We start from the raw sequence: 27,032 nt of genomic DNA, 5'->3' as shown, positions 1-27,032 counted from the left end.
GGTTTGTGATTCTGTAAGGAGGAATTGGTAGATGTGATTAATGAGCAGCCTCTTCTTGCTTAGACCTAAAACTATTCTAAATGGGTTAGTGCTGCATTTTACAGCAGAAAACTGAAGTAAAAAGCAGATTTATGTGCACTTACAGTATCTGTTCATAAGGCCACTTGGGGTAAGCCTCTCTGCTGGATACAAGATGTATCTTCTACCGGAGAACAAAGTTCATTCTTCTCTAATAATTCTTATAATTACAAACTCCTATCTAGCACTTCACCGTTTAGCCATTACCTTGCCATCCATCAGCCACAGCTGGAAGAGAATTAATTTCCTAATTCAGGTGTTTATCAATCACTGGGTGCAAATTAACTTGACTTTTTGTGGGGAGGCAGGAATACATGAGACTCTCTCTTCTACTTAGAAAGAGAAGGCAGTTTCTAGCCCCCAGGGTTGCCAGGGGAAACCTTGAAATATGATCCTCGAACTCCTCAAATGCTCAGAAGGCAAATAATAAATTTAGGTTTTTATTTTTATTTTATTTTGAATCTTATGACTTGGGGGGGGAGAGGGAAGTGGGATCTGACTCTTTTTAATGTTGGGTTGCTGATACTGCACCCCTGAAAGTTTGCAGAGACAGTGGAAAAAAGAGCTAAAACTCTGAAGGTTACATAATGGGCAGGGACTCCCATGGCCTGGTGATAAGGTGTTAGAGGCAGGGCTTCGTTAAGCCTAGTAACTATGTTGCTTGGGTCATATATGATTAGACTGGACAAAGCGCTACTAAGCACCGTGTAGGCAACAAGTCTGCAATGTCGGGGGATAGATTAGATGAGCTGGCAGGTCTTCAGTTTTCCTCTCGCTTCGCCAGGCTCTCTGGTTAGATAAGATCCAATACTGAGTTGCAGTTGTCTGCTGGCAGCTCCCAGGACTTACTGCATTTTGTGTGCTTAATTTTTTCACTTTTGGAGGCCTGAGCTCGAATCTAGCTTAGGTAAGAACTGAAGTTTGAAGCTGGTTTTCTCCCTCTCTACTGCCTGTGGATGCTTGTCTCCATCCCTCATTCACTAGGCCTCGGGGTGACCGGCATTCTCAACTGGCTGGAATACAGCGGGGAGTGGAGTGGGAATGGATCACGTTCTCATTGGGCCTGGCTCGGTCCTGGTGCGCTTGCTGTCCGGCCAGTCAGTCACCAAATTCCTACTCAGAAACTATGCTCTGTTTGTCTCTCTTCAGGCTGTAAAGGGAACATTGACTGTGAGGATTTCCTGCATTCAGGAGAAAAATACATGGGAACCCTTGGGAAACAGAGGCTGTCCAGTGCCAGCTGACTCGAGCTGTTTAATTGTGGGGTAGAGATTCAGGCTCAGGCTGTAGGACTCTGTGAGGTGGGAGGATATTACCTCACCTACCTTGTCTCTCTAATATTCTGGGATGGCCAGGGCTACACGAACACTGCACGCAGCCTTAGAGACTAGCTTTTGTGTAGGCTGTGCCAGGGATGGAGAAGGGTACAGCTGTGCCTGGCTGACTTTCTGCATGTGTGGCTGGAAGCAAGTATGGGAGTGGACATCCTGCTTCCGATGGGTCCTGCCCATCCTTACCCCTCCCTTGCTGGGAACCAGCCTCTGTTCTTCCTGGCTGGCCCTGGCGCTGATGAGCTCCCTTTTCCTGCAGCAAGGGGAAGGCAGCTTGGATCTCCAGCCGAGACTGGTGCCGGGCCTAGAGGCTCAGAGCTCTGCTGACGAAGCAGCTGGAATGGGTAAATAAACCTGAAATAATAATGATCGCACCCCGCTCTTACGTAGCACTTACAGCAGATCTCAAAGCGCTTACAAGGGAGGCAAGTATCATTATCCCCATTTTGCAATAGAGGAAACTGAGGCACGGGGAGGTTAAAGGGACTTGCCCAAGGTCACCCAGCAGGCCAGCTGCAGAGTTAGGAGTAGAACTTGGGTCTTCTGAGTGCCAGTCCAATGCTCTATCCACTAGGCAACACTGCTACATAGCTCATTGTACACCGACACGTGGCTCTCAAAGATATAGAACATATCTCCTTTTTGTCTTTACTAGAACAAATCTGGGTCGCAGGTGGGCTGTGCGCTGCTCTTTGGGGAATTAAAATACAACAATGCCGTCCAGTCTCTGCACCGGTGCCCCTCTGGGTTTTGGGGAAGTGGAAGAAGCTGAATGCCCTCATAGCCTTGTTGTCAATTGCTTCACAATTGGTTTTCTACTGGAGGGTGACTAGAGTTGAGCTTTTCCCCCTGGCAGTCACCCAGTTAATCAGACAGACAATAACCACCATGGCAGCAAAGGAGAAATGTGAACCGACGTTCGCTTAAGTTTCCTTGTTAGTTTCTCTCCCAGGCTCCCATCTGAAATGTGGGTCTTGGAGCAGGGAACTAAAACTGCCCATTTAAACACTCAGTTAATCTGAATGAAGACGGATGGTCCGTTCCCTTTTAGTCCCTATTTTACCAACTGTGGCTGTGCCTGAAACCTTGGTTCAATGCCAGGCTGAACAGGAGCAGCAGCCCTGTTGGAAAGAGGATTTCCACTCTCGATAAAATTGAGAAATGTTTCTAAAATGTGCTTTGCCTCTACCTGTCTCACGTCCCTGAACCACCGAGCGTGTTTAACCGACAGGGAATGTAATATTGGGGTGAGCAAAGCCCTAGGAGCCCCAGGCAAGGATCAGGGCCCCAGTGTGGTAGGTGTTGCACAGACTGATTGTCTCTGGGTGCGGGGACTGTGTGTCAGAGGGGACGCGATCGCTGAACAGCCTGTGAGGTGTAACTTGCATTGATTATTATTGAATATGCCATCACCCCTGGAACTGAATCCTTTCCACCCTTATAGTGCTTTAGCCTTTCTCTGAATTATAAGCGGTGGCAGTCAGAGCGTGTTAAATTTAGATACTAGATAACAATAGAAAGCTTTACCGCCCGCCAGAATCCTGTCCTCCAAATAAGCCAGTCGTTTAGCAGGCATACCGATCAGCTGGTTTTTATTTTTCCGTGACATTTGAGAGCTTGGCAGTGTAGTTGAATGGCCTTCCATCTTCCCTAGCGTCTGTTCTTTCAGAGCTAGCTGTGAAGAGCCAGTTGCCAGCATGCTTGGAAAGCTTTGGAATATAGGATTTGTTTTGTGCAATTTGTCTCTCTGCAGCTGGAATCAGGAACAAACAAACATCACAATGACCAGCTTTAGTTTTAAGTGAGCCACCTCTGGATTCTTTTTAAAAGATTGTACCTGAGCCATCCACTGGGGGACTGTATTGGTGATGTCAGTCTATCCCGATGGGTACTGCTGATGGCAAAGATCTGAATGTGTCATTTGGGGGATGAGAAGGCGAGTGGGGAAGCATCTTCTGAGCCCTAGCATTGGTCCGCTTCTGCCTGTGCGGTGTGTGTTTAATGGATGGACAGAGACCTCTGGTCCCCAGGACTATCAATCCAGTGCTTCCCAGGAGCATCAAATACATAGGGGGTGGGGACACACAACAACAACAAATCCCTAATCCACCTCCCAAGACAGGCTGCTCTGTTTAAAATCAGTGCTGGCTGGTTTGATTTGGTGAGCGAAGAGGAAAGCTCCCCCTACTGGCTCAATTGAAGGAGGACTGGAAAACAAGAATTCTTGTTCTCCCATACTTTATAGGTGAATCAGATTTTGCTGTATAAGGTGAGACACAGCTGATTTGTGAGAGGTGGGAGCCAAAGGAGGGCTGTTAAGGATGGGAACACTTGTTTCTTATCAATGGGCAGGATCTGCCGTAACACAGAAAAGTCACGCTGCTTTTACCTAGTTGTCAGGGGTAAATGTCGAAGTGCTTACAAAGGAGGTCAGTATCGTTATCTCTTTTTCCCAGATGGGGAAACTGAGGCACAGAACTGCAGCAACTTGCCCAAGTTCACCCAGCAGGCTCCTGGAAGAGCCAGGAGTAGAATCTAGGTTCCCTGAGTCCCAGATCAGTGCTCTGTAAGTAGTGGAGCTCTGCTGGGGAAGTCTCTGCAGCCACTGCCCCATGAAGGCAGGCTCCAGGCAGCCCCCATACAAGGGGGGAGGTAGTAGGCTGCAGACCAGAGTGGGACTGTAGGATCTGCAACTACATGGATCCTTTGACTCAAAATGTCTTTTGGGGATAGGAAAAGGCAGCCACCCCGATCCAGCTTCTTGGCTAGAACAGCCATAGCTGGGTTCCGCTCCAGCCCCATGCCCTGCCTGCAGCTTGGGGATCAGAGATTCCTGCACAGAGCCGGAATAACTCTGGCTTTTGGTGTGTTTGTGTGGGAGTGGGACTGGGGGTAGGGGGAGGGTGAATTTCACTCTCGGTCCTGGTGAACACATTGGTTCTCAATTACGGGGGGTGGGAGGGTGTTTAATACTGAATTTCTCTGTTTCAACTTAAGAAAAATGTTAAGAGAAATGGTCCCTGTTCCTCCTGTCCAGAAATGCAGGAGCTTAGGAGAGAGAGAGAGACTCCTGTGGATAACTCAGAAATTCAGTCAGCAAGGAAATAAACCCATCTGGGATTACAAGCGGGCCCATCCCTTATACCTCACTATCTCTGTTTCTTGTCTGGAGAGCCTTTCAGGTCAGGCATGCCTTTCAGAACTCTGCTCAGCTTCGCATTAACTTCATTTAGTCGCTTCTCCAGTTCCGTCGCGTATCTGAAAAGTCTAGAACAGAATAAAAATGCCCTGATGAATTGCACCCAGGGGACACTGTCTGGTCTTTAGAACCCTGTTTGTAAGAGTCATCCTCGTTATTTGTATTGTGGTAATCCCAGTCATGGGCCAGGACCCCAACATGGTAGCATTCAAGGCCAGACGGGACCTCCTGTATATCACAGGCCCCGCAGCCACCTCCACACCAAGCCGACCATAGACGATAATTCGACCATGGTATTACCGTGGCAGGGAAGTGATTAAGTGTAAGATACTCGGATGATCCTAGTGACCTGTCCCAGGTGCTGTATGAATGCAGAATGGAAAGGCATTCCCTGCCCCAAAGAGCTTACAAGCTCAGCTTACCGCTCCAGGCTGCGACTCTCCCAAGCGAATGTGGGGGAATGCCACCGCGACCCCTTTCTTTACCTCTGCATATTGGTCCCTGTGCTGCTTCCCACCACACTTGACGGGGGCCCTGGCAGGAGAGCAAGCTTCTGTGCCACTTCCTTGCTGCACAGCCCCTGCTGAGCCTGGTGTGTCAGGGCTGACAAGGGGAGGGTGTTGCCCAGTCTCTGCGCTGAGGTATATATTCACCTCCTGTGCCCCATATTCTCGGTACAGTAAGTATAAAACAGCTACTTGCTCCCAATAATTTAGTGTTCTCCAAATTGTTCCTCACTCCCTATCACTTGCTGTTCTCCACCACTAAACATGAAACGTGGGCAATGAGAAATGGTGAGCCAGATCCCCACACACTGATACCAGTGGGATTCTTTTTTATTAACACCAGTGGGCTTTGGACTTGGTCCATGGTGAGGTGAATTCTTCAGCCATCTCACTACTGTCCTTATTTACTGCAGCATGATTTTCAGACTCCAGCGAACGAGCGGAGGCCTGCTCTACAAACAGATTTTGTACCAGTATAATGGTTTTGGATAAGGGGGTGTGTGTTTTTTAACTGATTTACTGGTACAACCCAACCTCTGGATGCAGTTATATAAGATGTCTTATAGCAGATATAGCTGATTTCGATTCCTGAGCCAGAATAAGCCATGCTCAGTATAAGCACCTTTAAATGCACCAGCATAACTGCCTGCATACTAGAGGGGTTTGCTGCTTTAACAATGCTGGTATGCTTAAAGAAGCAAAACCTTCTCGTGTAGCTAAGCTGCGTGGGTGTGATAGGCAGTGAGACTACTGCCTAGCCCTTTGCTGGTTGGAATGTCAAATTTAGGGCTGTAGAGAGACCAGGTGGGTGAGGTAATATCTTTTATTGCACCAACTTCTGCTGATGGAAGAGATTTGAGGAAACTGACTGGAGTAACTACTTTAGAATAAGCTAGTCTGGAATCATTCTCTCCCCGGGAGCTATTCTGGAATAGTTACCTTTTTTTTTAATTTACCCCTTACCTTCTACTAATTAACTTTCCCATGTAGACAAACCCCTATGCAAAGCTGGGTATCTAGCTGCTGACACAGCCAGGTACTATTGCTAATGGTGGTTCTCCTGGAACTTAAGTGATTAGAAACTGCTGCTTGTGTAAGTGAAGCTAGTGGGTTCTATCCCTGTCCCGGTCATGTTGGTTACAATACATGTCAGTTGATCCTCACAGACTTAAGAAGGGCAGGATTTAGAAATTGCTCATCTTCCCACTTGCCCCTTTCACCCAATCTCAGGAGGCCTGTGTGCATTTGCACAATCTCTCTTTCTAACTGGTGCTGACCTGGTTGCTTGTCCCTCCGGTTTCTTGGTACAAAACCCCGGTTTAAAAAGTGGCACAGGTGACCATTGAGAAAAGGCTGCTGCATCTTAGCTGAATGATATTAAATAGGTGGGAGATGAGCCAAGCTGATTTCTCCCCACAGCCTGCCTGTCTCATCTGGAAGGGGCCAGCCCTGCTACCTCCTCCGCCTACTCAAAACAGACACAGTAGCTACTCTGTCCACCTACGACAAAGACATACTGCTGAAATTCCTGAGGAGAGACTTGGTCCTGAGGAGCCATGGCCAATTCCTTATTCTCGGCGGAGTGATACTTCTGGTGAAGCGTCTCCTTCCACTTCTGTAGCTGTGGTGACTTTAGATAACCCTGCTCAACAGAGGAAAGGGTATGTTTTCCAGAAGAAAAGCCCCATTGTATAAAAAGCTAGCTGTCTCCCATGCACACACTCCAGGTAACACATTCGCTCACACAATGCACTTTAGGAAGCATGCAGCTGTGGGGAAAGATGCAGCTGTAGGGGAAAAAAATGCTCTCTGGCTTTTTGGAGGTCTCATCTCCTCATTTTAAAGGGAATCCTGCATCTGCTTCTTCCAAAACTGGGGGAGGGGGAGAGTATAAATATTCATTCAGAGTTAGGGGAGGCCCAAAAATGGCTTTACCTGGAGAGGGAATGTTACAGAATGAGTAGAGAAAATAAAAGAATTCCCAGGGCAAGGCAGTTTCCACTAAGCAGCTGTCGAAGCTCCATTTTTATGGACTCTTAAATAGTTCAAGGGGGCGCAACAAGGTTGCAATGAAGCAGTGACCTTCTATTGCCTCATTATTGACTTCACAAGCCCCCTGGGAATTCGTCGCTTCCTTCTGTAGCACAAAATAAAACCCGTGGAAGTACTTGCTCTCTCTGATGCTTGGAAGCAGATGGGGGTCTCTGACCCAATCAGGCCCCTTATATAGCATTTTGCTTTCCAGTTCTTGTATTGCTTCAACATTTGGTTAAATGACCACCCACAGCCTAGGGTCTTTGCAAAGGCACCTAATTCAAGCTGGCAGCAGCTCTGCTCTTCTGATGCCTGGTCTCTCCTGAACAGAGCAGCACTGTGGGTGACCTTTCGCTGAGGGCTAGAGAATACAACTAGCAAACTCATTTCACCTCGTTCGAGTTTGAATGCTACTTCCATGATGTAAAATGTTAGCATGTTATATCCACATACAATGGAAACCATCTTGAATAAGGTGCCTTTGCAGAGACCATCACGAGTAAAATCTAAAATAACGTCAATGCCTTTTGGTAAGAAAAAAAGAGAAACAAAGTCTACCTTCTCATCCACACTAGATCTTCTGGAAAGCTTCAAAGCATCGTCTGTTTTGGAGGCAGAATGCCCCTTGCTATCAATCATACAAAAAAAGGAAAATCATGTCAGAGTAGGTCTTTGAGGGTGTAGGGGGAATCTCTCTAGCAAGAAAAAGGATGAGTCTGTGAAATGGATTGATGGCTCAGACTATTCGTCTTGTGAGAGTGATGGACAAGACATGCTGATGGACCTTTGTAAGTCCTCATAACAGCGAACGGGCCGTTGAATGGGGGGAATTTGGCAGTCAGAGTAGCAATAGGAGGACTTTACTGACAGAGAAGATCCCTGAGCTAAAACCACCTAGCTCAGGGGTTCTCAAACTTTATTGCACTGCGACCCCCTTTCCCCCTCCCCCGTCTGACAACAAAATTACTGCATGACCCCAGGAGGAAGGACTGAAGCCTGAGCTCCGAAGCCCCACTGCCCCAGGCATGGAGGCCAAAGCCGAAGCCCAAGGGCTTCAGCCCCAGGTGGGGGGCCTGCAACCCGAGCCCAGCTGCCCAGGGCTGAAGCCCTCAGGCTTCAGCGTCAGCCCTGGGCACCAGCAAGTCTCAGCCAGCCCTGGTGCCCCCATTAAAACAGGGTCATGACCCACTTTGGAGAACTGCTGACCTAGCTCATGGGCTGTCAAAGTTTTCTCATAATGTGGTTTACCATTTGCTAGAGAGAGTGTCTTGTGGATGCCTTCTCTCCCATTTATGATCTCATGGATCCCATAGTCACAGACCATTCTGTGGCAACCATCACAGTAGCTTGTGTGGCAGAATAATATTTGACATGCATTTAGCTCCCTTTGTCCAATTTAGCAGGTGGAAATGGGAAGGACAGCCAACACCCTGTGGCCAGAGGATCATCAGTGGTCCATGAAGTGAGACAGGCTGAGACTAGCTAAGCATGAAGCTATGTCAGCATCACAGCCTTGTCCCACGAGACTTGGGGATCAGGGTATGGGTGGGTGGGGGGTGTTTAGTACTTGGTTGGCTATGAGTCCACATAAATAATATGGCTCTAATCCATCTAGTGTGCTAAGGAGGCCTTTTAATGAGAAACTCGCAGGAAAGGGACAATATTTAACAGCTCCCCAATGAGATGGATATTAGCTGTCCCTTCTCGGGGCAGAAATGAGCCTTCGTTCAGTAGAGAGAGAGTAGATGCTCCTTTCACCTTTTTATTGCGCAGGAAAAAAGAAAACAGCCCATAACTAGTCTGGGAGCTCTTGCCTTCATGCCTGGCAGTGAGGATGTTCGAGCATTAAGATCCTTCAGGATGAAAACCTGTAGTTTATTTTGTAATGACTGAAGGACAATGCAGAGTCCTGTTCATATCAAGGGCATATCATCACGAACACAACATGAACGCATGTCTGAGCATGCATTACCCTGTGTGTGTTTTCAAAGAAACAGTTCTAAAGCTGCCCCTAGATGTCTTGTCATCCAAAGACTACAGTGGGCTCTTCTGAAAGGTCTGGCTCAGCGCTTCCTAAGGGAGGTGCGTCACCATGGGTTAGCAATAGTTGCTGCAGTATTTATGCAGAGGTTGCTATTAAAAAGGGAATATTCTTCTCCCCATAGAACTGACTCTGTACAGATAAGTCACAATATTTTCCTGTTCTCAACAGATGAAAATATTTACTACTTAAATGGCAACCACTGCAATTTAACCAAAGCTTTTAATATTCTCATTAGTTAACTCATTCAATCAGGGCCAGTTCCAGGGATTTGGCCGCCCCAAGCAGCCAAAAAAAAAAAGTCGCGATCTGCAGCAATTCAGCGGTAGGTCCTTCGCTCTGAGCAGGAGTGAGGGACCCTCCGCCGAATTGCCACCGAATACGTGAAAGTGCCGCCCCTCTCTGGAGTTGCCGCCCCAAGCACCTGCTTGATAAGCTGGTGCCGGGAGTCAGCCCTGCATTCAATCTAATGTTTGTTCTACGTTTCCCCACTTCATTTTTGTGAAGTTCTTTGCGAGAGCGGAATGAAAAGCACTATATCGGAGCTAGGCATTGTTTTTATTATTTTAAATAAGACTATTAAGGCTGATTTAGGGCTAGGGGCTGAGACCATGTGAAAATATACTCCAGGGAGCCATCTTGCCCATGCTAAGGGGGATGGACAGGATCTTCCCATCTCTAACTTCTATGATCACCAAAGTGAAGTACGAAGCACCTTTAGAACTCCATTCTGCCCTCCTGCTGCCATCATTTGGAGTCGTACCCAGGAAACTAAGAGTGGAAATAAGCACATGGAGCCCTTGAAATCAATGTAAATTAGACGCCCAAATACCTTTGAGGTTCTGGGTCACAGAGTTCACTCTCTCTACCTCCTGCACCATTCTCCAGATATTAGAGTGTATTTGAAAATTAGGTAGATGGGTTAAAAGTAATTTACTGAAAGTTAAAGAAAAAATGCTGGGGCTGGATTCCTACGTTTTCATGCTTTGCAAGCTTCCACCTGCCGGATACAAATCCTCCATCTTCGATTTCTTCAGCCGGAGTTTCACAAGGGCTTTATTGTAACTCTGAGCACAATTTAAAATAAGGGAAAATGTACCAAGTGAGTTAAATGTCAAATCAGTCCTTCTACAGAGAGAAATGCTTTCCCACAAGGCATGGCACAAAAAGCTTGTAATGCTTGAATTTAAGGGACACACTGTCAACATGAGGCATTGGCAATTTAGAAATGAATCCTATTAGCGTTAATGAAAATTACATTCCCAGTCCCTTGCATTCAGCTCAGAAAATTTACCCTTTTATATTCAAAAGCTTCATGGGAACCACTAAGATAATATACAAGTGAATCCAGTTAGACTCTTCTTTCTTCTGCTATGTTCAATTTAATCTTATAATGGTTCATAATTGGAGAGAGAAGGGAAAACTAGACGACTTTGATTTATAAAGTCATCTTGGTGGGACCTGACCAACCTAGTATAAAATGTTCTTACACGTTATGGGTCAGTTCCTCAGCAAAGCTGAGTACCCAGCCCCTTTTTGGAATCAGGCTCCAGGGAAATTAATGACTCAAGCCAACAAAACCCCCAAGGAAAGTGGAATGGTTGCAAGAGCCTAGTAATTAACTCTCTGCACATATAGGCAGATACCTCAAGCAAACACAGCTGAAAGCCCTGGTCCTGCAGTGAGCTCCATGCAAGTGGATCCCAGCAGAATTGGGGCTTTCATGCACATCCAATGGACCAAGTTCTCAATCGCAGACCCCAAACCTTATCCCGGTGGATAGTGATTTTTCCGATAAAGGAGTGATCTCGGGATGGCTGTATTCCATTCCTGGGGTCACCTGTTCTACTGGATCATCCCTATACAACTGTTTAATGTTCAGCATATTCTCCTTGACATGCATCCTTTTTGGGAGGGGAATAGGAGGTACTTTCAGGCCTAAAAGTGACCTGAAAAGTTTAAGCAGAAAGCGGTTTATACCCCTTGTTGCGCCTTTGTGCTGTATAAAGATGGCCTGAAAGCTGGAGGGCGGGGTTAAAGGTTTTAATTTCTGCTTGTTTGCTCTTCCCAAGTTTTCCAGGAGGGCCCTCGTTAAAGGTCTCTGAGATGTACCCTGTGAACTTTCATCTATTTGTTAAAACTGCAGAAACAAATTCAGAGTATTCTTAAATAGTTACGGACTAACTGATTTCAGAACAGGCATTTAATCAGTTCTGTGGATTTTTTTTTTCCCTTGGAAAAAATATTTCTATTGTGAGTGTGACCCTTTAAGCGAGAGCATTTTAGAGGCATGTATTTACCTGTCTAATGAGGTCACTGATCTCAAATTCTTTACTCGGTACCACTGCAAAGTCAGCTTTCACTTCTGAATATGTGTCATTAATAATAGCCAAGAACATGTTCTGCGTAGAAAGGAAACATTTGGAGATTTTCTCTATGTAAATTCTATTTCTGCTTCTCTGAATCTACTCAAATCTATTCAGGTTCTTATCTAGCACCCTTCTTTCCCTATTCTGATTCCGCTTCTCTTTTTCCCTGACTTGCTCATGACCAGACAGCAAGTGTGAAAAATCGGGATGGGGTGGGGGGTAATAGGAGCCTATATAAGAGCCCCAAAAATCGGGACTGTCCCTATAAAATCGGGACATCTGGTCACCCTACCCATGAGTGCTTCTGTGCTTAGCATGGCAGGGACATGCTCTGAATCCAGCCTCAAATGCTGCTGCAGCAGAGTTCTAGAAAACTAGGAGTTGCAACTATGTCCATTCGGGCACTGGTGTCCTTGTATTAAGGATTACCGGTTAGAAAAAAGGGCCAAATTCTGCTGACATTGACACTGGTGTAAATAACAGACACAATCAAAGGTGCATCTAGATGATCAAGGAAAGGAGAATCATACCAAGGTTGTGACACCCTAGATGGAACTACAGACTGCATCCTCCTACCTCTCTCCCTGTATTTGGTGATGTTCTTTGATGGAGGACCGCTCTAGCTCAGCCCATGTGAGCAGCTGCACTGCAAAGCTACACCAGAGTTACTGTGTCCTCGCTGGTCCTGCACTATCTGTGTGTTGAGAGCCTTTTGACCGCACATTCTATGATTCTTTGTGCTGCAGTAAACTGAGGCACTCTGTGATTCTTTCCCCGTGAATTGTGGGAGAACTTGTCTTTCCTTCTGGGAACAGGGGGAATTGTGCGAAGGCACTGGAGAACTATCAGCACTCAAGTGATTTAATCTGTGTCCACTCACTGCAAAGTGGGTGGATTACCAGTCCAAGTGAAAGCAGGGATCCAGAGTTTTAACCCATGCCTCCAGTTGGGCTAGCCAGCCTGGGTTGAAACCACAATTAAACTCAGGTGAGCTGAGAGGAGGGTTAAAGCAACACCTGGGTAAGAACCTGGGCTAACTCTGAAGCAAAGACAGCAAGCCCTAGTGATCACTGTCACACGACAACCCTCTATAAGAGTGACATGGCCTAGTCTGATGTGTACAAACTTCACTATGTGAAAGGAGAAGGTTGAGTATGACTTGTATTTAGTGTAAACGTATTATTATTATTCATAATTAAAACACTACTTACCAGCAATACAAAGAACACAAAGAACACGAAGGTAATGAAGTAAATGGGGCCGAGAATTCGGTTGGCTTGCTCTATGCTCGCAAAGTTAAAATCACCCAGCACTATGCGAAACTGCGTAAAACTTGGAGGAAAAAAATAACAGAAATATTGTGACTGTGTGACCTTCTTTTAAAGGTTTAAAGGGGTTATTTTGTAAGGTAGGAAGTATGATTACTGATTAAAGAACTTCTGGAAGAGAAATGTTTAGAAAGGCACAAGCCAAACACTGGCTATCTCTGTGCATATGCCCATGCAATAAAAATGATGGCCGGTACAAGCAGTGCAGGATGGAAACTCATTGCCAAGATTCTGCTGTCTGTAAAATCAGAGTGATTACTCAGCAGGTTCTCTCTGACTTTTACCCACAGGGCATAATGGAGCATGGCCTAGAGGTCAGGAAATGTGTTCTGTGTCATTCTGAGTACATTCGGGGCTGTGGATCAGGCAACAGTCCTATCGACATGCCCATGCACAAATTATTCTTGCTGTCGGGAATGAGGGCTGTTTTCAGTCAAGATTCTGCATATAATGTTGATGTGGAAGCATATTGGGTACTGGAGGCAGTAAACCTGATTCCAGGTGCCAACTGGAATCTGACCTGGTCTGCTGCTGCTGCAGCGAGATCGTTGAGAATGCCTTTCTAGAGGAAATCCGGAAGGGGCTGTGGATAGGCTACAGGGCTCTGAGCTTTGCAGCACTCGTATTACCTGAAGAGAGTACAATGACTGTAATAGCAAAAGTGGTGGGGGCCTGTATTTTTAAGTTCTGCTGAGGGGAGGCTATTTGCGTGCCCAAGAAATGGGGTGTCTGCACTGCAAAGGTTTGAAAGCTGCATACATGCAGTTCTGAAAAGTGGAAAACTCATCAACTTGTGACCCGAAGACCAGGTAGCCTAACTGTGCATATGCAAAGAATATGATGAAAAACATGATGGCAAATCCGATGATGTCTTTGGCACAGCGGGATAAAGTGGAAGACAGCTGAGTCATCGTCTTGTTAAAGCTTATGAACTTAAATATCTGGAAGAGAACAGATCAAGTTATTACTGGGAGGTGACCAAAACATATTGTACATTCTTTAATACAATACTTGGAGTGTTGCCTGCTTACGGTTACTTACGGGTTAAGTCTGGTGTCCAATCAATATTAATAGCATGAATCTTCAGTTAGAGCTGGATTGAATGTGTTTGTGGGGAAAGGATTGCTCTGTGGGCTGGTGGCCAAATACATTTGCTCAGTAAAGCTCACCGAGGGGGACTGCGCCTCTACTGGATGCTGAGGCTTGTAATCAAGTCTGTGGCACATAGTGACCCCGGTTAAGACAGCCATGATTCAAGGCCTCCAGAATAGGGTCGATCCATGTTCGAGTGTGTATGTGGAAGGGCTGTTGATAAAGAGGTTTCTCCCCCAAATGTTTGAGTCTAAGATGACAAGTCATGAATTCAAAAGCAGATTTGTGTGATGTCAACAGCCAGGCAGACTGAATGGCAACAAGAGCCACAAACTTCCTCTCTTTACCTTAATGGCACAAGAATTAGAGTCTGCTGTGACTTATTTAAATGCTTGGGGCCTGACTTTTTTTGTTTGTTTGTTTGTTTGTTTGTTGTTTAAAAGGCAGTTTCTATTCTCCCAATGCCTCCTCTTATGCTTGCGCTCTTCTGATTCGTAGCCACCTATCCACTACAGTGCTGGGCACTTGAAAAATGTCTGAGCCAGAAATATAGATCAGTAAAAATTACTCCTGTAATTTTCAGTCTGTACAAATGGAAGCCAAACTCAGGGCCGTCACAGAATCTGGCCCAGACACTTTTAGAATAATAGAATCATAGAAATGCAGGGCTGGAAGGGACTTCAGGGGGTCATCTAGTCCATCCTCCCTTCCTCATGCTGAGGCAGGACCAAGTAAACTTAGACTGTCCCTGACAGGTATTTGTCCAACTGGTTCTTAAAACCTTCCAGTGATGGGTATTCCACAATCTCCCTTGGGAGCCTATTCCGGAGTTTAACTACTCTTATAGTTCAAAAGTTTTTCCTAATATCTAACCTAAATCTCCCTTGCTGCAGATTAAGCTGATTAATGCTTGACCTACCTTCAGGGGAAGTGGAGAACAACTGACCACCATCCTCTTTGTAACAGCCCTCAATCTGAAAAGTGTTAACAGGTTCCCCCCCCCCCCTCAGTCTTTTTTTCTCAAGACTAAATGTCCAATTTTTTAAACCTTTCTCATAGGTCAGGTTTTCTAAACCTTTTATCATTTTTCTTGCTTTCCTCTGGACTTTCTCCAGTTTGTCCATATCTATCTTTTAAAGCACTGTGCCCAGTAGTAGACCTTATCTGCTCTACAAAATGAACTTTGTTGTTAAATAGCTTTTAAATACAGTTTCAGCTATCATGGCTGTGCCATCATAGCCTTGTTAAAACTAGGTCTAGGGAATAAATGAATTTTAAAACGCTGTTTGGGCACAATTATTCCCCACTCAGTCTAGCAGGCCAATGATTCTGTACAGGAGACGGGCTTTTAGCCATGGGGTCCAAAATGTGAAACGTGTCTTTAGAAGGACTACGGCTGTGTAAGGATTGGACATGTGACTGGCCCTTGGGGATGGTTCCTTAAACAGCCAGATACCCTGTTCCTCTTCTGGAATCTTATAAACAGAATTGTCGCTTTTAGCTCTACCTTTGCAGTTCAGCCTTGAAGATGTAAGAGCAAAGATTTACAATACACTTAGCAGTACTACGATTCTGGTGTACAACATAGGAAAATGGAGAACTGGTACCTTTATCCATGCAAAGAAGACATTGATAGCAATCATGTTGTTGTAACGGGTTTGCCAGTATGCAAGGAAATAAAAGTCTGGATACACATAGGCATTAGAGAGCAGGCTTTCCATCAGCAAGGACACCTCTACAGTACGGTACATATTGAAGGCAATGGCAAAGATAGACAGCTGAATAAAAGCAGAGGCTAGTCAGACTACGGTCCAGATATCCCCTTTCATCTTCAGTGCTCTAATCGTGCCCAGTTGCATGATCATTAGCCTAAAACTCTCTACAGCTTGGCAAGAGTAATCAGGAACACTGAATGAAAAAGTGAGTACATGAATGTGTTACAAGCGTGGGAAGCGTGATGTCAAGCTGGCATGTTCAGGGAAGGAGTCCATTGAAGGGGGGGAGGTGTCACCTCTGTGCCATCTCCTCCTAACCACTGCCCTTCTTGACCTTGATAAAGCCCCTCCCTGGATGTCCCAACAGGACCAGGCTCTGTAGGGTCAGACAGGCATGATTCCAAGCACTGTCCCCCACCAACCGCATGAGGGATGAGTAAGTAGGCTGTATTAAAATTACTTCCCCCTTGAATTGTCTGCTAGGGACCATCTTCTGATAGAGAATCTGGGGTCAGGGAGCCATATGAGACCGATTCCGATCACAGCCAGGTTCCCATGAGGGCTGGGGTTGGACCAGGAAGCAGTGTATAGGATCTGAGAGTTCCAGGAGCTCAATTCCCTGTCAGTCAGGTGGGGATATGACACCCCATAACCACCTCTTCAACAGAACTACTTAAGGGAAATTCCATCAGCAGAGACTTGTGTTTCCTGTCCTATGGGTGATGAAAACCCACACCGTGGGCCAGTTTGGCCCTGAGCACAGATTCAGGATTCAGCCCCACAACAAACTAACATTCTGGTTGTATGTTAAGGACGTCCAAACTTTCCCGCTTGAGGGCTGCATTGGCAGATCGCCAGGGGCTTTCTTCAAAGTCCACTGAACTTAATGGGAAAACTCCCACTGACACCTGGATCAGGCTTCAGAAGCCCACGGACCACATCTAGTTTAGTTTGGTCAGAAATTCATTATGAAACTGTTATCAGAATTATTTTTAATCATTTACATCAGTGATACTCAGATCGCTAATTTGGCTCCTGAACCACTGAGATCAGCATTACCCAGAAGAGCCACAGTAGTGTGAATTCATTGTTTCGTTTACTATTTTTATAATATATTATAAATATAATTATACAAATAGTAAATGAAACAATGAATGAATATATATAAAATATAAATTCTCACAGTAAAATGACTGACCAAGTATTGTAGTTTTATCAACTACAATTGGTTAATAATATAGTAAAAGCATCTGGATTGGTTAATAATTAAATCACAGTGTTTTACTATCACGTGCTGCAACGAGCCGTAGGAGACGCATTAATGAGCCGCAGGTGAGTATCACTGATTTACATTATGGTAGCATCAAGAGGCCCCTGTACCAACCCTTGGAGACACTCTCTGTCCTGAAGAGCTTGCAGTTGAAATAGACAAGAGAGAACAGGGAGGGGAAGTGACTTGCCCGCAGTTACATGGCGCATCCATGGCAGAGCTGGCTATAGACCCCAGCCCTCATCCAGTGCCCTACCCATTGGATAACATGGCCTTGTCACTGTATTAAACTGGATAGACTCATTGTAACCAAGAACTGAATCAGGGCTGTTTTCTTTCTTGGCCATCTCTGTCACATCTCACAATGGCCATTTGTTCCAAACTGGTTGTTTCCGATGGAAATCTCAAACCTGCGGGTAGAAGCCAGGACTGGGTAGTACTCACCGACACCAGCAGCATGTCCAGCCAGTTCCAGGCACTTTTAAAATATTCCGTTTTCAGTTTTTTAACTTTTAAAATTTCTTGGATGATGAAAGTAAAGATGAAGAGGCAAAAGATGACTTCACAAGAGGCAAGGAAATAATCGTAATAAGTGACGTATCTGAGAAGCTTTACTGAGTAAAACTGCGAAGAAGGAAGAGCACCACCAGTGGCTGGGAATTCCACTACCAACCTGTGAAGTGAATTAGACAGGACTGTATTTGTTGCTGGTTTCAGTGAAAAGACAGCATAATTTTAAGGACGAAGAGTTAAAGTGAAAACATGATCCAATGAGGGAAATGCTTGTGTGAAAATAGCAAGCTTAACAACTCCCATTTCCATTAACTCTTCCTTTCTGGATGACTGAGAATTTATCTTTAGAGGGAGTGTAATGGAATAGGCTGAAGACAAATCAAGAAAAGCATGTGGCACACAATCCAAATAGGCGCTGTCAGTTAAAATATTCCATCTGCTTGCACTGATCTTAATTAAATGGTGTCTGAGCAGATCAGACATTCTGCCAAGCCCTAAGTTCAGGATTCTGTGGTTTTTTTCCTTCAGTAGCTGATAAGACTAATACCCAAGGCTCTGATGGTGCAAAAGGTTACTCAGTCAAGTCCTGCCCCATAGGAATAATCAGCTATACAGCTAGGCGTAACCCTCTGCACGATTGGGTTGAAGCATTTGCTCTCGTTTTAAGAATTAGCTGTCTTGCCAACTGGTGAGTGAGAAACACAGAATAGGGTGTGCTGGAGGTAAACAGCCTTTTATTTCACCCTTAAAGAAGCATAATGCCTTAGTAAATGGGATTTCAGATGGAGTAAATGTAAGCACTGACCTGACTACGCAAAAGAGGTTTATGTTGGCATTATACACTGAGAAGTCAATAAATACGACTCTTGTCCCTCTAGTGAGCCAGCCGTTACGTCTGAGAAACGCAAGCTTCCTTATGCTCTCACTCCTTGATTTAGGTAAGGTGAACGTAAATCCTCCACCGCTGTAAAGGCCCATGGCTCCCCAGTGCCAGGGGGCCAATGAGGATGCAGAGGAATACATCCATCTGTTAGAGACAAGGAAATAAAGGAGGTCCACTCATGGGGAAATTGGATTGGAAGAGGTTTCTAATGTATCCAATTCTTTTCCCGTTCCTATGCTTCACTCAACCACTACTGTATTTTGGACTGTAATCCAGGCTCTTAAATGATCCTTTCCTCACTAGGAAAGATGGAATACAGACTTGGCCTTGGAAGATTTACATATATTTAATTTGGGTAGTCAATACATTCTTCAAAGACAGATCTACTTATGAGCTTGACTTTCTCCCATGATAAAGCAGATAAATTAATAGCGTACACCTTCTATATCCAAATGGAACATCTCCTGTTTACACATAGATTATTGCTATTGTAGTAATCCCAGTTTACATTCTCTTTAAATGGATTTAAATGATCCTAAGTAAAATTTGTAGTAATGGCTGAAGAATTCTTCTGGAGGTCTGAAAAGCCTACTTTACCTCTGTTTGCATGGCATTCGTAGTAGACCTGAAGAGGTCAGCTCAAATTCAGGTCTCCCATAATTTGGTGCCTCTCCAGTCAAATCAATGGAGTTGCAGACATCTTATGCCAGTGCTGAATTTGGTCCATAGTCCCTAGTCTTCCCCCGCCCCTTAACTGTGCATCTATTGTGCCAAATTCCTTTGTTACATTGGTGTACACCCAAATCAGTGGGGCTGCACCAATGTAAATCAGTGAAGAATTTGTCCGTGTGTGTGTGTGTGTGTGTGTGTGTGTGTGTGTGTGTGTAATTGTATCAACTCAGAAATAACAAGGTTAGATCATTGAGATAATCTGTGCAGTAAAGCAACAACAATGGAAATTGCACTGAGCATTTTTCAGGTTTTATGGGTAGAATTCTGAAAAACATTTAATTAAGTGTCCAACTCCCATTGAAAGTCATGGGATTTTAAAAACCCTACATGTCTTAAAAACCCAAATCCAAAGTAAAGAGTAAGAAAATCCAAAGTGGAATACTACAGTACTTACACAGACCCATTCTTTAGACCAAAATCAGATTTATCTTCAGCTACATAGCGGTATTCGCGATAACACTCTTTCAGAAATGTTCGGAAATAGGGATAGATGGCGCACGTGTTGTTACGGACTTTTAGCTGACGAATCTGGGCTACTCCTAAAAGTAAGTTCTCATAGTAAACATGACTGCTGTTTTTGTGGCTGGTCAATGTCTTGTTGTTGTACCATGTGTCCCAGTAGAGACCATCAAGCAGGGGTCCTTCTGCAAACTACATAATGCAATGAGATTAGATAAGAGAAACTTTCAGTGTAAGCTTTTTAAGATACCAATCTTCCTTATAGGGCTCTCCGATAAAAGGCTAGAAATGACAAGTTAGGGCAGAAAACCTAGTTGTTCTCCAGAAGCTAAGAACAGTGGAAGGTGATAGGTTATAAGAACGGCCATACTGAGTCAGACCAAAGGTCCATCTAGCCCAGTATCCTGTCTTCCAACAGTGGCCAATGCCAGGTGCCCCAGAGGGAATGAACAGAACAGGTCATCATCAAGTGATCCATCCTATGTTGCTCGTTCCCAGCTTCTGGCAATCCTGTTGTTCATGGCCTTTGAAGAGAAAGCAAAGTGCAGACGCTGGCATGGCTGGGTATACTGTCTTGCATCACAGTGTAGGCAGGGAACTGTGCCGCCTGGGGAAAAAAATGCAGGTTTCCGCTCAAGAGAGATGATGGCTGGGGGCAGGGCCGGCTTTAAGCCGATTTCCCCCAATTCCCTGGAATCTGGCCCCATGCCTAAGAGGGCCCCGTGCCTTAGGCATCTTTTTAAATTTTTTTTTTTAAACTCACTCGGCGGGGGGGGGGTTCCGCTCCGGGGCTTCATCGGCATTTCGGCGGGGTGGGGGTCCTTCAGACCCCCCCGCTGCTGAAGTGCCACCGAAGCCCCGGACCGCCACTGGTTATTCAAATCGGGCCTCGCCCTTCATAAAGCTGGCCCTGGCTGGGAGCCTAGAGTGGGTGTCCTTGCTGGACCACAGAGAAAGAATATGGGTGCAGTTTCCCTGAACTGTGACAGTTACATGTGGTTCTGTAATGACCATTTGGTTATTCGGGATCAAATCTGACTTTCCAAAGACCAGTTCTGATATGTACTTAAGGGTTTGCTCCTGGCTTATATTGATCAATAGAACTTTTGATCAAATGGTTCAGACTTTGTTTTTGAAGGCAGGAAAGAATTCCGCCCCCCTCCCTTTCTAAGTGCTACTTGGCTGCTGATAAAGAATGTTACAGCTTGGATGAGTGCTAATCAGAACCAATAAAAATGTGATTGATGCAGCTTGGCACTAGAATGCATATTACAATTTGCTGTCTTTTGAAAGATGGAGACTTTGCATTAATACATGTGTTGGGAGCTCAGAATTGTACGGATCCAACTGTAGTGATCAAGGGTGGGGCCTGGGTCCCCCAGATTGATCTTATAATCAGATTCCACTGCTTTTATATCTTAAGTAGGAAAAAAATTGTCCTAGAATTACAATCTTTGTGTCTTCTAGTGTTGCCTGGACACTATAGCAAACTGAGCTCAGTCCCCCATCTAGTGGTAAAAATCTGTGTGAGCATCTTGCACTCAGCTTTATACCAAAGCTTCAACTCAAAGGTTATGTCTACACTGCAATAAAACACCCATGGCTTGCTCACTCAGGCTTGCAGGGCTCAGGCTGTAGGCTATGTAATTGCAGTGTAGATGTTTGGGCTCAGCCTGGACTCCAGCTAAACCCGAATTTCTACACTGCAATTTTGCAGCCCAAGCCCTGTGAGCGCAAGTCAGCTGATATGGGCCAGCTGCAGGTGTTTTATTGCATATGTCTACATGGAAGAGAAATCCACAGCAGCAAGTCTCAGAGCCTGGTCAACTGACTCGGACTTGTGCTATGGGGCTAAAAGTAGCAGTGTAGAAGTTCCCGCTCAGGCCGGCCAGCTTTGGCACTCAGACGCTGCTGCCTCACCAGGTTTCAGAGTCTGGCCTCCCGCCTAAGACTCGCTGCTTCAGGGGATTTATTTATTTTTGCCATGTAGACATACCCTAAGTGGAATCCCAGTTGCATACCAGGTAATCAAGGGGAAAGCTCCTCTTGGCTGAGCTGCTAGGACCTGTCCTGTGCTAACCCACCCCAGGAAAGTCATTTCTTTGTAACTGAAAATCGAGACAACTGTAAAATCAAAGTATTTCCTTTTCTGTTTTCCTCTGATTAACCCAATCCTGAGACTGAGAGCAGGAAAGAACAATGATGAACAGCCCCTCCTATAGTTAGGTTAGTCAATCAATGCCTCACTGTGTTTGTTTGGAGACTATCAGAAATGCCTATATTTGTACTCAGATCTTTTACAAACTTAGTGTTGTTCAACCCTTCTCCAGCTGGTGAGACACTACACTGGTTTCTGTACCACAACACCTCTTCTGGTCTGGATAAGTCTTGTATACAAAATGTTCCACTGTTGCTAACACCTCTGAAGCTGCACAATAACACTAAATGTTTGCCCTCCTAGCCAGCTCCCAACAAACCAATTAAAATTAGAAGCTTACCTTCCAGAAATCAACCATGCTGCCTATGGTCTTGAAGGAAGTTCTATCTGTCTCAGACACAGAGGTTTCCAGAAAGAGATTTGACATAACTTTGTTCAAGTAATACATGTCTGTGTTCACCATGCCAAATGTCACTAGCAAGAAAGAAAGGGATTCATTGTAAAATGAGGTCTGAGGATGAAGACAACTGCCAGTAGCACCGTGATATCCCGATTGTGCTGCTTACATCAAACTGGAACAGTAGTAGCCTGGAAACACAATCTAGAAATGAGGGTACTTTTGGTCTGTTAAAAGCAAATGAAAATTCTACACTTTCATTTAATATACTTTAAGCAGATAAGCCACCTTGGGTACCCGTTTACCTTATCACAGTAACTATACTGCGGACCTGCATGCATTACAAGGTGCCAAAGGTCATTGTTTAGAATGTATTTAAATCAAAGGAAATAAGTTTAAGCACCAGAGGAGTATATAACGTTTTCCAATTTCTTAGTGCCTTTCATCTCAATTCATTTTATGTTATGGTCCAGATTCTGATGGTACTTCAGTTTTATAATGGGATATCATCTTCAATAACTGTTATTCTGTAAGAACAGTTTTGTTGGGGCACTTGCAAATGAAACCACACCATTGGCTGAAAGTCAAAGGGGTGGGAGATTGAGGGCACGTCTACACTACTGCGCTACATCCGTGCCGCTGGGCCACTGCAGTGCGTCTGGTAAAGACATGCTTTGCCAACGGGAGAACGCTCTTCCATAGGCATAATTACTCCATCTTGGTGATAGCTTCTGCCTATGTCAGTGTCCTGCTGACATAGTGCGGTATAGACAGCGCTTTAAATCCACATAACTTACGTCGCTCAAGGGGATGTGGTTTTCACACCCCTGAGCAACGTAAGTTACATCAACTTAAACAATAGTGTAGACCGGCCCTAAGTGGTGGTAACGCTCAGCCTTCCTAGCCCAATGTTATACACTGAAAGAGGCGTAGCTCTCTTTGTAAGCCAAAAAATATTTGAAAACAATGCATTACAATTCATTTAGTTCATTGGTGGACTTACATATACATAGATCTGTAAGGAAAATGATGTAGATCAGCAGTTCCTGAAGGGTAGTTTTAATTTCTAGCTCTCTGCTATAGCTCAGACGAGGTTTCACAATACCTAACCATGTGAAATAAAAAGCAGAATGAAAAAGAAATGCAGGGAAGTAGAGGAGGGGCATACATATTCTCAGAAATAAAATTAAAACCAGGTTCCAACTATGCAGGGAAAATCCTCAGGCCTTTTAGCATTGGTAAAGTGAAACCCCTTTTAACCCTGAGGTTTCCCAAATATGTTTTCAAATTCTTATATGCAGTGAAAGAAGGGGCTTTCAGATCAGAGGAATGTGCATGATTGGGGAGTTTCCCTCGCTTTGAGTGTTGGGTGCAGTACTTGGGGCTTTTTCAGGATCTGATTCCTTATTGGCTTGTTTAAGGACATTTTAGTGCCATGATGTTGCAGTAGGGAGTTGGGTTCTTGCTCATACAAAGCAGAAAGTCCGTGTGAGAGCTTCTGGGATTGTTCAAAGAATGGGATGGCGGGTAAAGCACTTGCAGGAATGGGAAGGGGGTGGACACTGCTTTGCCTGCATCCCATCCCCTCTTCTTTGTTTATAAGTCATCCCAGTCCCTCTAAACTTAGTCAGGGACCTAGCTGGAGAGTGCCTATCACATTGTTATTGCTGTACAAACACAATAATCAATAACAGGCTTGCCCCGGGGGGAACTAGGCTGGACTGTGCAAGGCCTGGAATGGCCAATGGCATGGGGGAGAGGGAGCTTTGAGCAGGGGGTTGGACTAGATGACCTCCTGAGGTCCCTTCCAACCCTGAGATTCTATGAGCCACAGGCGAGGTGGGGTCTGAAGGGCACTGGATGAGCTGAGCAGGGGATGGGTAGGTTGTGCTTTCTAGACTGAGTAGGGCAGGGTTGGCTGAGCTGGGCTCACAATGATGGGAGGTGCAGGGACAGACCCCACAGGTTGTGAAGGGACATTGTAGCCATCGCAGGGATGGGATGGTTTAGATGGGTGAACAGGAGCTAGGCTGGGCTAGTTAGGGGTGCCGGGCCAGGGCTGGGCTAGCTCAGTGTTGTCGGGGAGGGGAATTGGGCTAGATTGGGGTGCGTAGGGGGGCTGGCTGGTTTGGTGGAGGGGTTGGGCTAGCTGGGGGGGTCAGCTGTTCAGGGGGCTGGGCTGTTTGGGGGAGTGTGTTGGGCTAGCTGGGGGTGCACAGGGGTCTGGGCTGTTTTGGGGGAGCTTTGGGGGGGTTGGGCAGTTTCAGGGGGGCTGTTTGGGGGGTTGGGCAAGCTGGGGGTACACAGGGGGCTGAGCTGTTTGGGGGAATGGGTTGGGCTAGCTGGGGGTGCACAGGGGGCTGGGATGTTTTGGGGGGCTGTTTGGTGGGGGGTTGGGCTAGCTGGGGGTGCACGGGGGGGTGGGCTGTTCGGGGGGGCTGGGCTAGCTGGGGGTGCACGGGGGGTGGGCTGTTCGGGGGGGGCTGGGCTAGCTGGGGCTGTTCGGGGGGGGGGTGTTGGGCGGTGGGGACCTGAGCTCCGCGGGACGCTGGGCCCGCCGCCGCCCTGCGCCGCCGCCGCCGCCCCTCACCCACCGCCCACTCTGCGGGTCCCCGAGGGCCGCCGCTCGGCTCGGGGCTCCGCCGCCTCCAGGCCGACCGGCCCGCTCGGGTGCTCCATGGCGGGGACTCGGCTCCGCCCGGCTCTGAACCGCCCCGCGGCTCGCGCTGCGGCCGGGCCGAACTTTGCGGGCCCGCCCGAGCCTGAACCGGGCCCCGGCCCCGCGGCAGCTCCGGCTGAGCCGGCGGGTGATGATCCCAACACACCGGGCCGGGGGCACTCGGCGCCGCCCCAGCCAGGGCCGAGCAGGGACGCTCCGCGCTAGGCGGGTGGCGGTTTTGAAGCCCGGGATGGGCCAGGCCCGCTCGGTCCCGCCTCAGCGCGGGAGGCTGGAGGCGAGCTCTGGGGAACCCTTCCAGCCAGGGCCGCCCAGTGACCGCCCGGGCAGCAGCGATGGGGGAACCCGGCAGTGCGGAGACAGGATGCGACTTGAGCCCTTGTCAGGGTGGCTTCCCGCCCTGGAGCTTACGAAGCACGGGAAGAAGTTGCTCCCTGCTTGCAGCAGTGCTGTCCTGGGTGATGTCTGGGGTCGGGAGCTTTACTCAGCTGTCACGGTCATGCTGGCTTCGAGGCAGTCTTGTTCTGAGCATGTGCTGCCCCATTTGGAAATCACAGCACAGACCCGCTCTTTTGTCCTCCTTGCTGCCACGCTGAATAAGCTGAAGGCTCTGTACTTTCTTGGCTGTGGATCCTTCAGATGAAACAGAAGTGAGGCTCTTTGTGGACTTTTAAGACTTTTGGCACCTCTTGCAAGACTGGAGTTCTCCACAGCATCCTTAGTCACCATTTCCCTTCTTGGGCAGCCAGAGCCGGCTTTAGGAAGTGCGGGGCCCAATTTGAACAGGTTCAGCAGGGCCCCGGCAAGGATCACTTTAAAAAAAAATGTAAAAAAACCACATGGGGCTTGTACTCACCCGGGCGGTGGTCCGAGTCTTCGGCGGCACTTTGGCGATGGGTCCTTCACTCGCTCCAGGTCTTTGGTGGCACTGAAGGACCCACTGCCGAAGTGCCGCCGAAGACCCAGAGTGAGTGAAGGACCCGCTGCCAAAGTGCTGCCGAAGACCTGGAGCACCGCCAGGTGAGTAAAAATTAAAAAGGCACCTCTAGCCAGGGAAGGGATTCTCACTGGGCACGAGGCCCTCTTAGGCGCGGGGCCCGATTCAGGGGAATTGGTGGAATAGGCCTAAAGCCAGCCCTGTGGGCAGCATGGTACTTGTCTGCCCTCTCACTCCAGAGGTGGCTTAATTTCAGCGGTTATGGTATTTTACCCCATTGTGAAACTGAAAGAACACTTGGAGTATCATCAGACTCTGGACCATAACCATAAAATGAATTGAGATGAAACGCACAAAGCGACTGGAAAATCTACTTCACAAACTTATTTCCTTACTGTTTTAGAATGTATTTAAATCTGAGTTTAAGCACTTTGTAATGCCTGCAGGATCCTGGTATAGTTACTGCGATAAGGGTGAATATATAGCACTCGTGGCTTATCTGCTTAGAGCACAATAAATAAAAATGTATAATTGGGAATTTTCATACAGTCCTGGGTGCCCCATCGGACAGCCCAGTCTGGCCTGGACTCCATAGAACAGGCTAGTGCCACAAAAATACATCCCCCCCCCCCCCCCATTCTTACAGTTTTGTTTCCAGGCTACTTCTTTCTCAATTTGATATAAAATGCACTATTAGGATATCACTATTCTGTCTACCCTATATATGCTGTTGCAACAGCCATCTCTAATGATAGAAGACCAGCATGTGAGAGAGAAACTTGGTTTGTCTCTCTATCTGGCCGGTCTTTGGATTAAAAAAAAAAACCCACAAAACTTGCTATTCTGGGACATTCATAAAAATGAGTTAGCACAAGAAGATACCTCACACAGAGCATCAGCTCACTCTCTCGGAAAAGTTATTTGGCACCAATACTTAGAATTTTTATTGCGTAAATGTGTCTATTTAATAGCAATTGGTAAAATCACCAGTTTCCTGCTCCCGCCAGCATTTACTTTTGATGAGTGAAATAGGGGTCAATGTTAGCATGAAACTTGATTTTAAGTTGTTTTCAGGGTGGGTGTCTGTTTTTGTTTTTGCAATATCACAGGGAAAGAGGAATACAGATTTATTTTTTTTTGTCATGGAATTTAAGGCCAGAAGGGACCATTATGGTCATCAAATCTGAACTTCAGCATAGCATCTACTATTTCTTAGTCTGAAGGACTTTTTTTCAATTTCAAGAAAGTCAGATGACTTATGAAAATCCTGTGGCAGGCTGAGGAGGAGAGGAGAGCACAAGTAGACTTCACTG

The 27,032-nt window shown here is 46.3% G+C and overlaps 1 protein-coding gene across 3 annotated transcripts; it reads right to left on the bottom strand.

The window, feature by feature from the left end:
* Positions 1–209: 209 nt before the first annotated feature.
* PKD2L2 (polycystin 2 like 2, transient receptor potential cation channel) lies at positions 210–25,031 on the bottom strand. Of its 3 annotated transcripts, none has more exons than XM_045028160.1 (15): positions 24,700–25,031; positions 23,109–23,210; positions 22,049–22,182; positions 19,486–19,742; positions 18,282–18,503; positions 17,408–17,636; positions 15,586–15,756; positions 13,646–13,827; positions 12,770–12,890; positions 11,490–11,591; positions 10,165–10,256; positions 7,707–7,776; positions 6,632–6,756; positions 4,555–4,676; positions 210–1,228 (listed from the first exon to the last, which is right to left on the bottom strand). In XM_045028160.1, exons 1-14 carry the CDS (start codon positions 24,782–24,784, stop codon positions 4,559–4,561), a joined length of 2,010 nt encoding a protein of 669 aa, XP_044884095.1. In that variant the 5' UTR covers positions 24,785–25,031; the 3' UTR covers positions 210–1,228; positions 4,555–4,558. The 3 variants fall into 3 exon arrangements, with proteins under 3 accessions (XP_044884095.1, XP_044884094.1, XP_044884096.1); XM_045028159.1 differs by lacking the exon at positions 210–1,228 and adding an exon at positions 2,999–3,162; XM_045028161.1 differs by lacking the exons at positions 210–1,228; positions 15,586–15,756 and adding an exon at positions 2,999–3,162.
* Positions 25,032–27,032: the final 2,001 nt, after the last annotated feature.

This window comes from Mauremys mutica, chromosome 8 (genome assembly GCF_020497125.1).
Source record: "Mauremys mutica isolate MM-2020 ecotype Southern chromosome 8, ASM2049712v1, whole genome shotgun sequence".
NCBI lineage: Eukaryota > Metazoa > Chordata > Testudines > Geoemydidae > Mauremys > Mauremys mutica.
Note: the sequence above shows the minus strand (reverse complement) of the source record. Positions and strands in the feature narration are given on the sequence as shown.

Bases quoted from the DNA above. Each gene is read 5' to 3' on its own strand.
- PKD2L2 (XM_045028160.1), bottom strand. From the start codon at position 24,784: ATGGAGCACCCGAGCGGGCCGGTCGGCCTGGAGGCGGCGGAGCCCCGA. The intron at 18,504-19,485 runs GTAAGTACTGTA...TGTCTCTAACAG, and splicing joins GGTCTAAAGAATGGGTCTGT to ATGGATGTATTCCTCTGCAT. The intron at 7,777-10,164 runs GTAGGAATCCAG...TATGATTGATAG, and splicing joins AGCTTGCAAAGCATGAAAAC to CAAGGGGCATTCTGCCTCCA.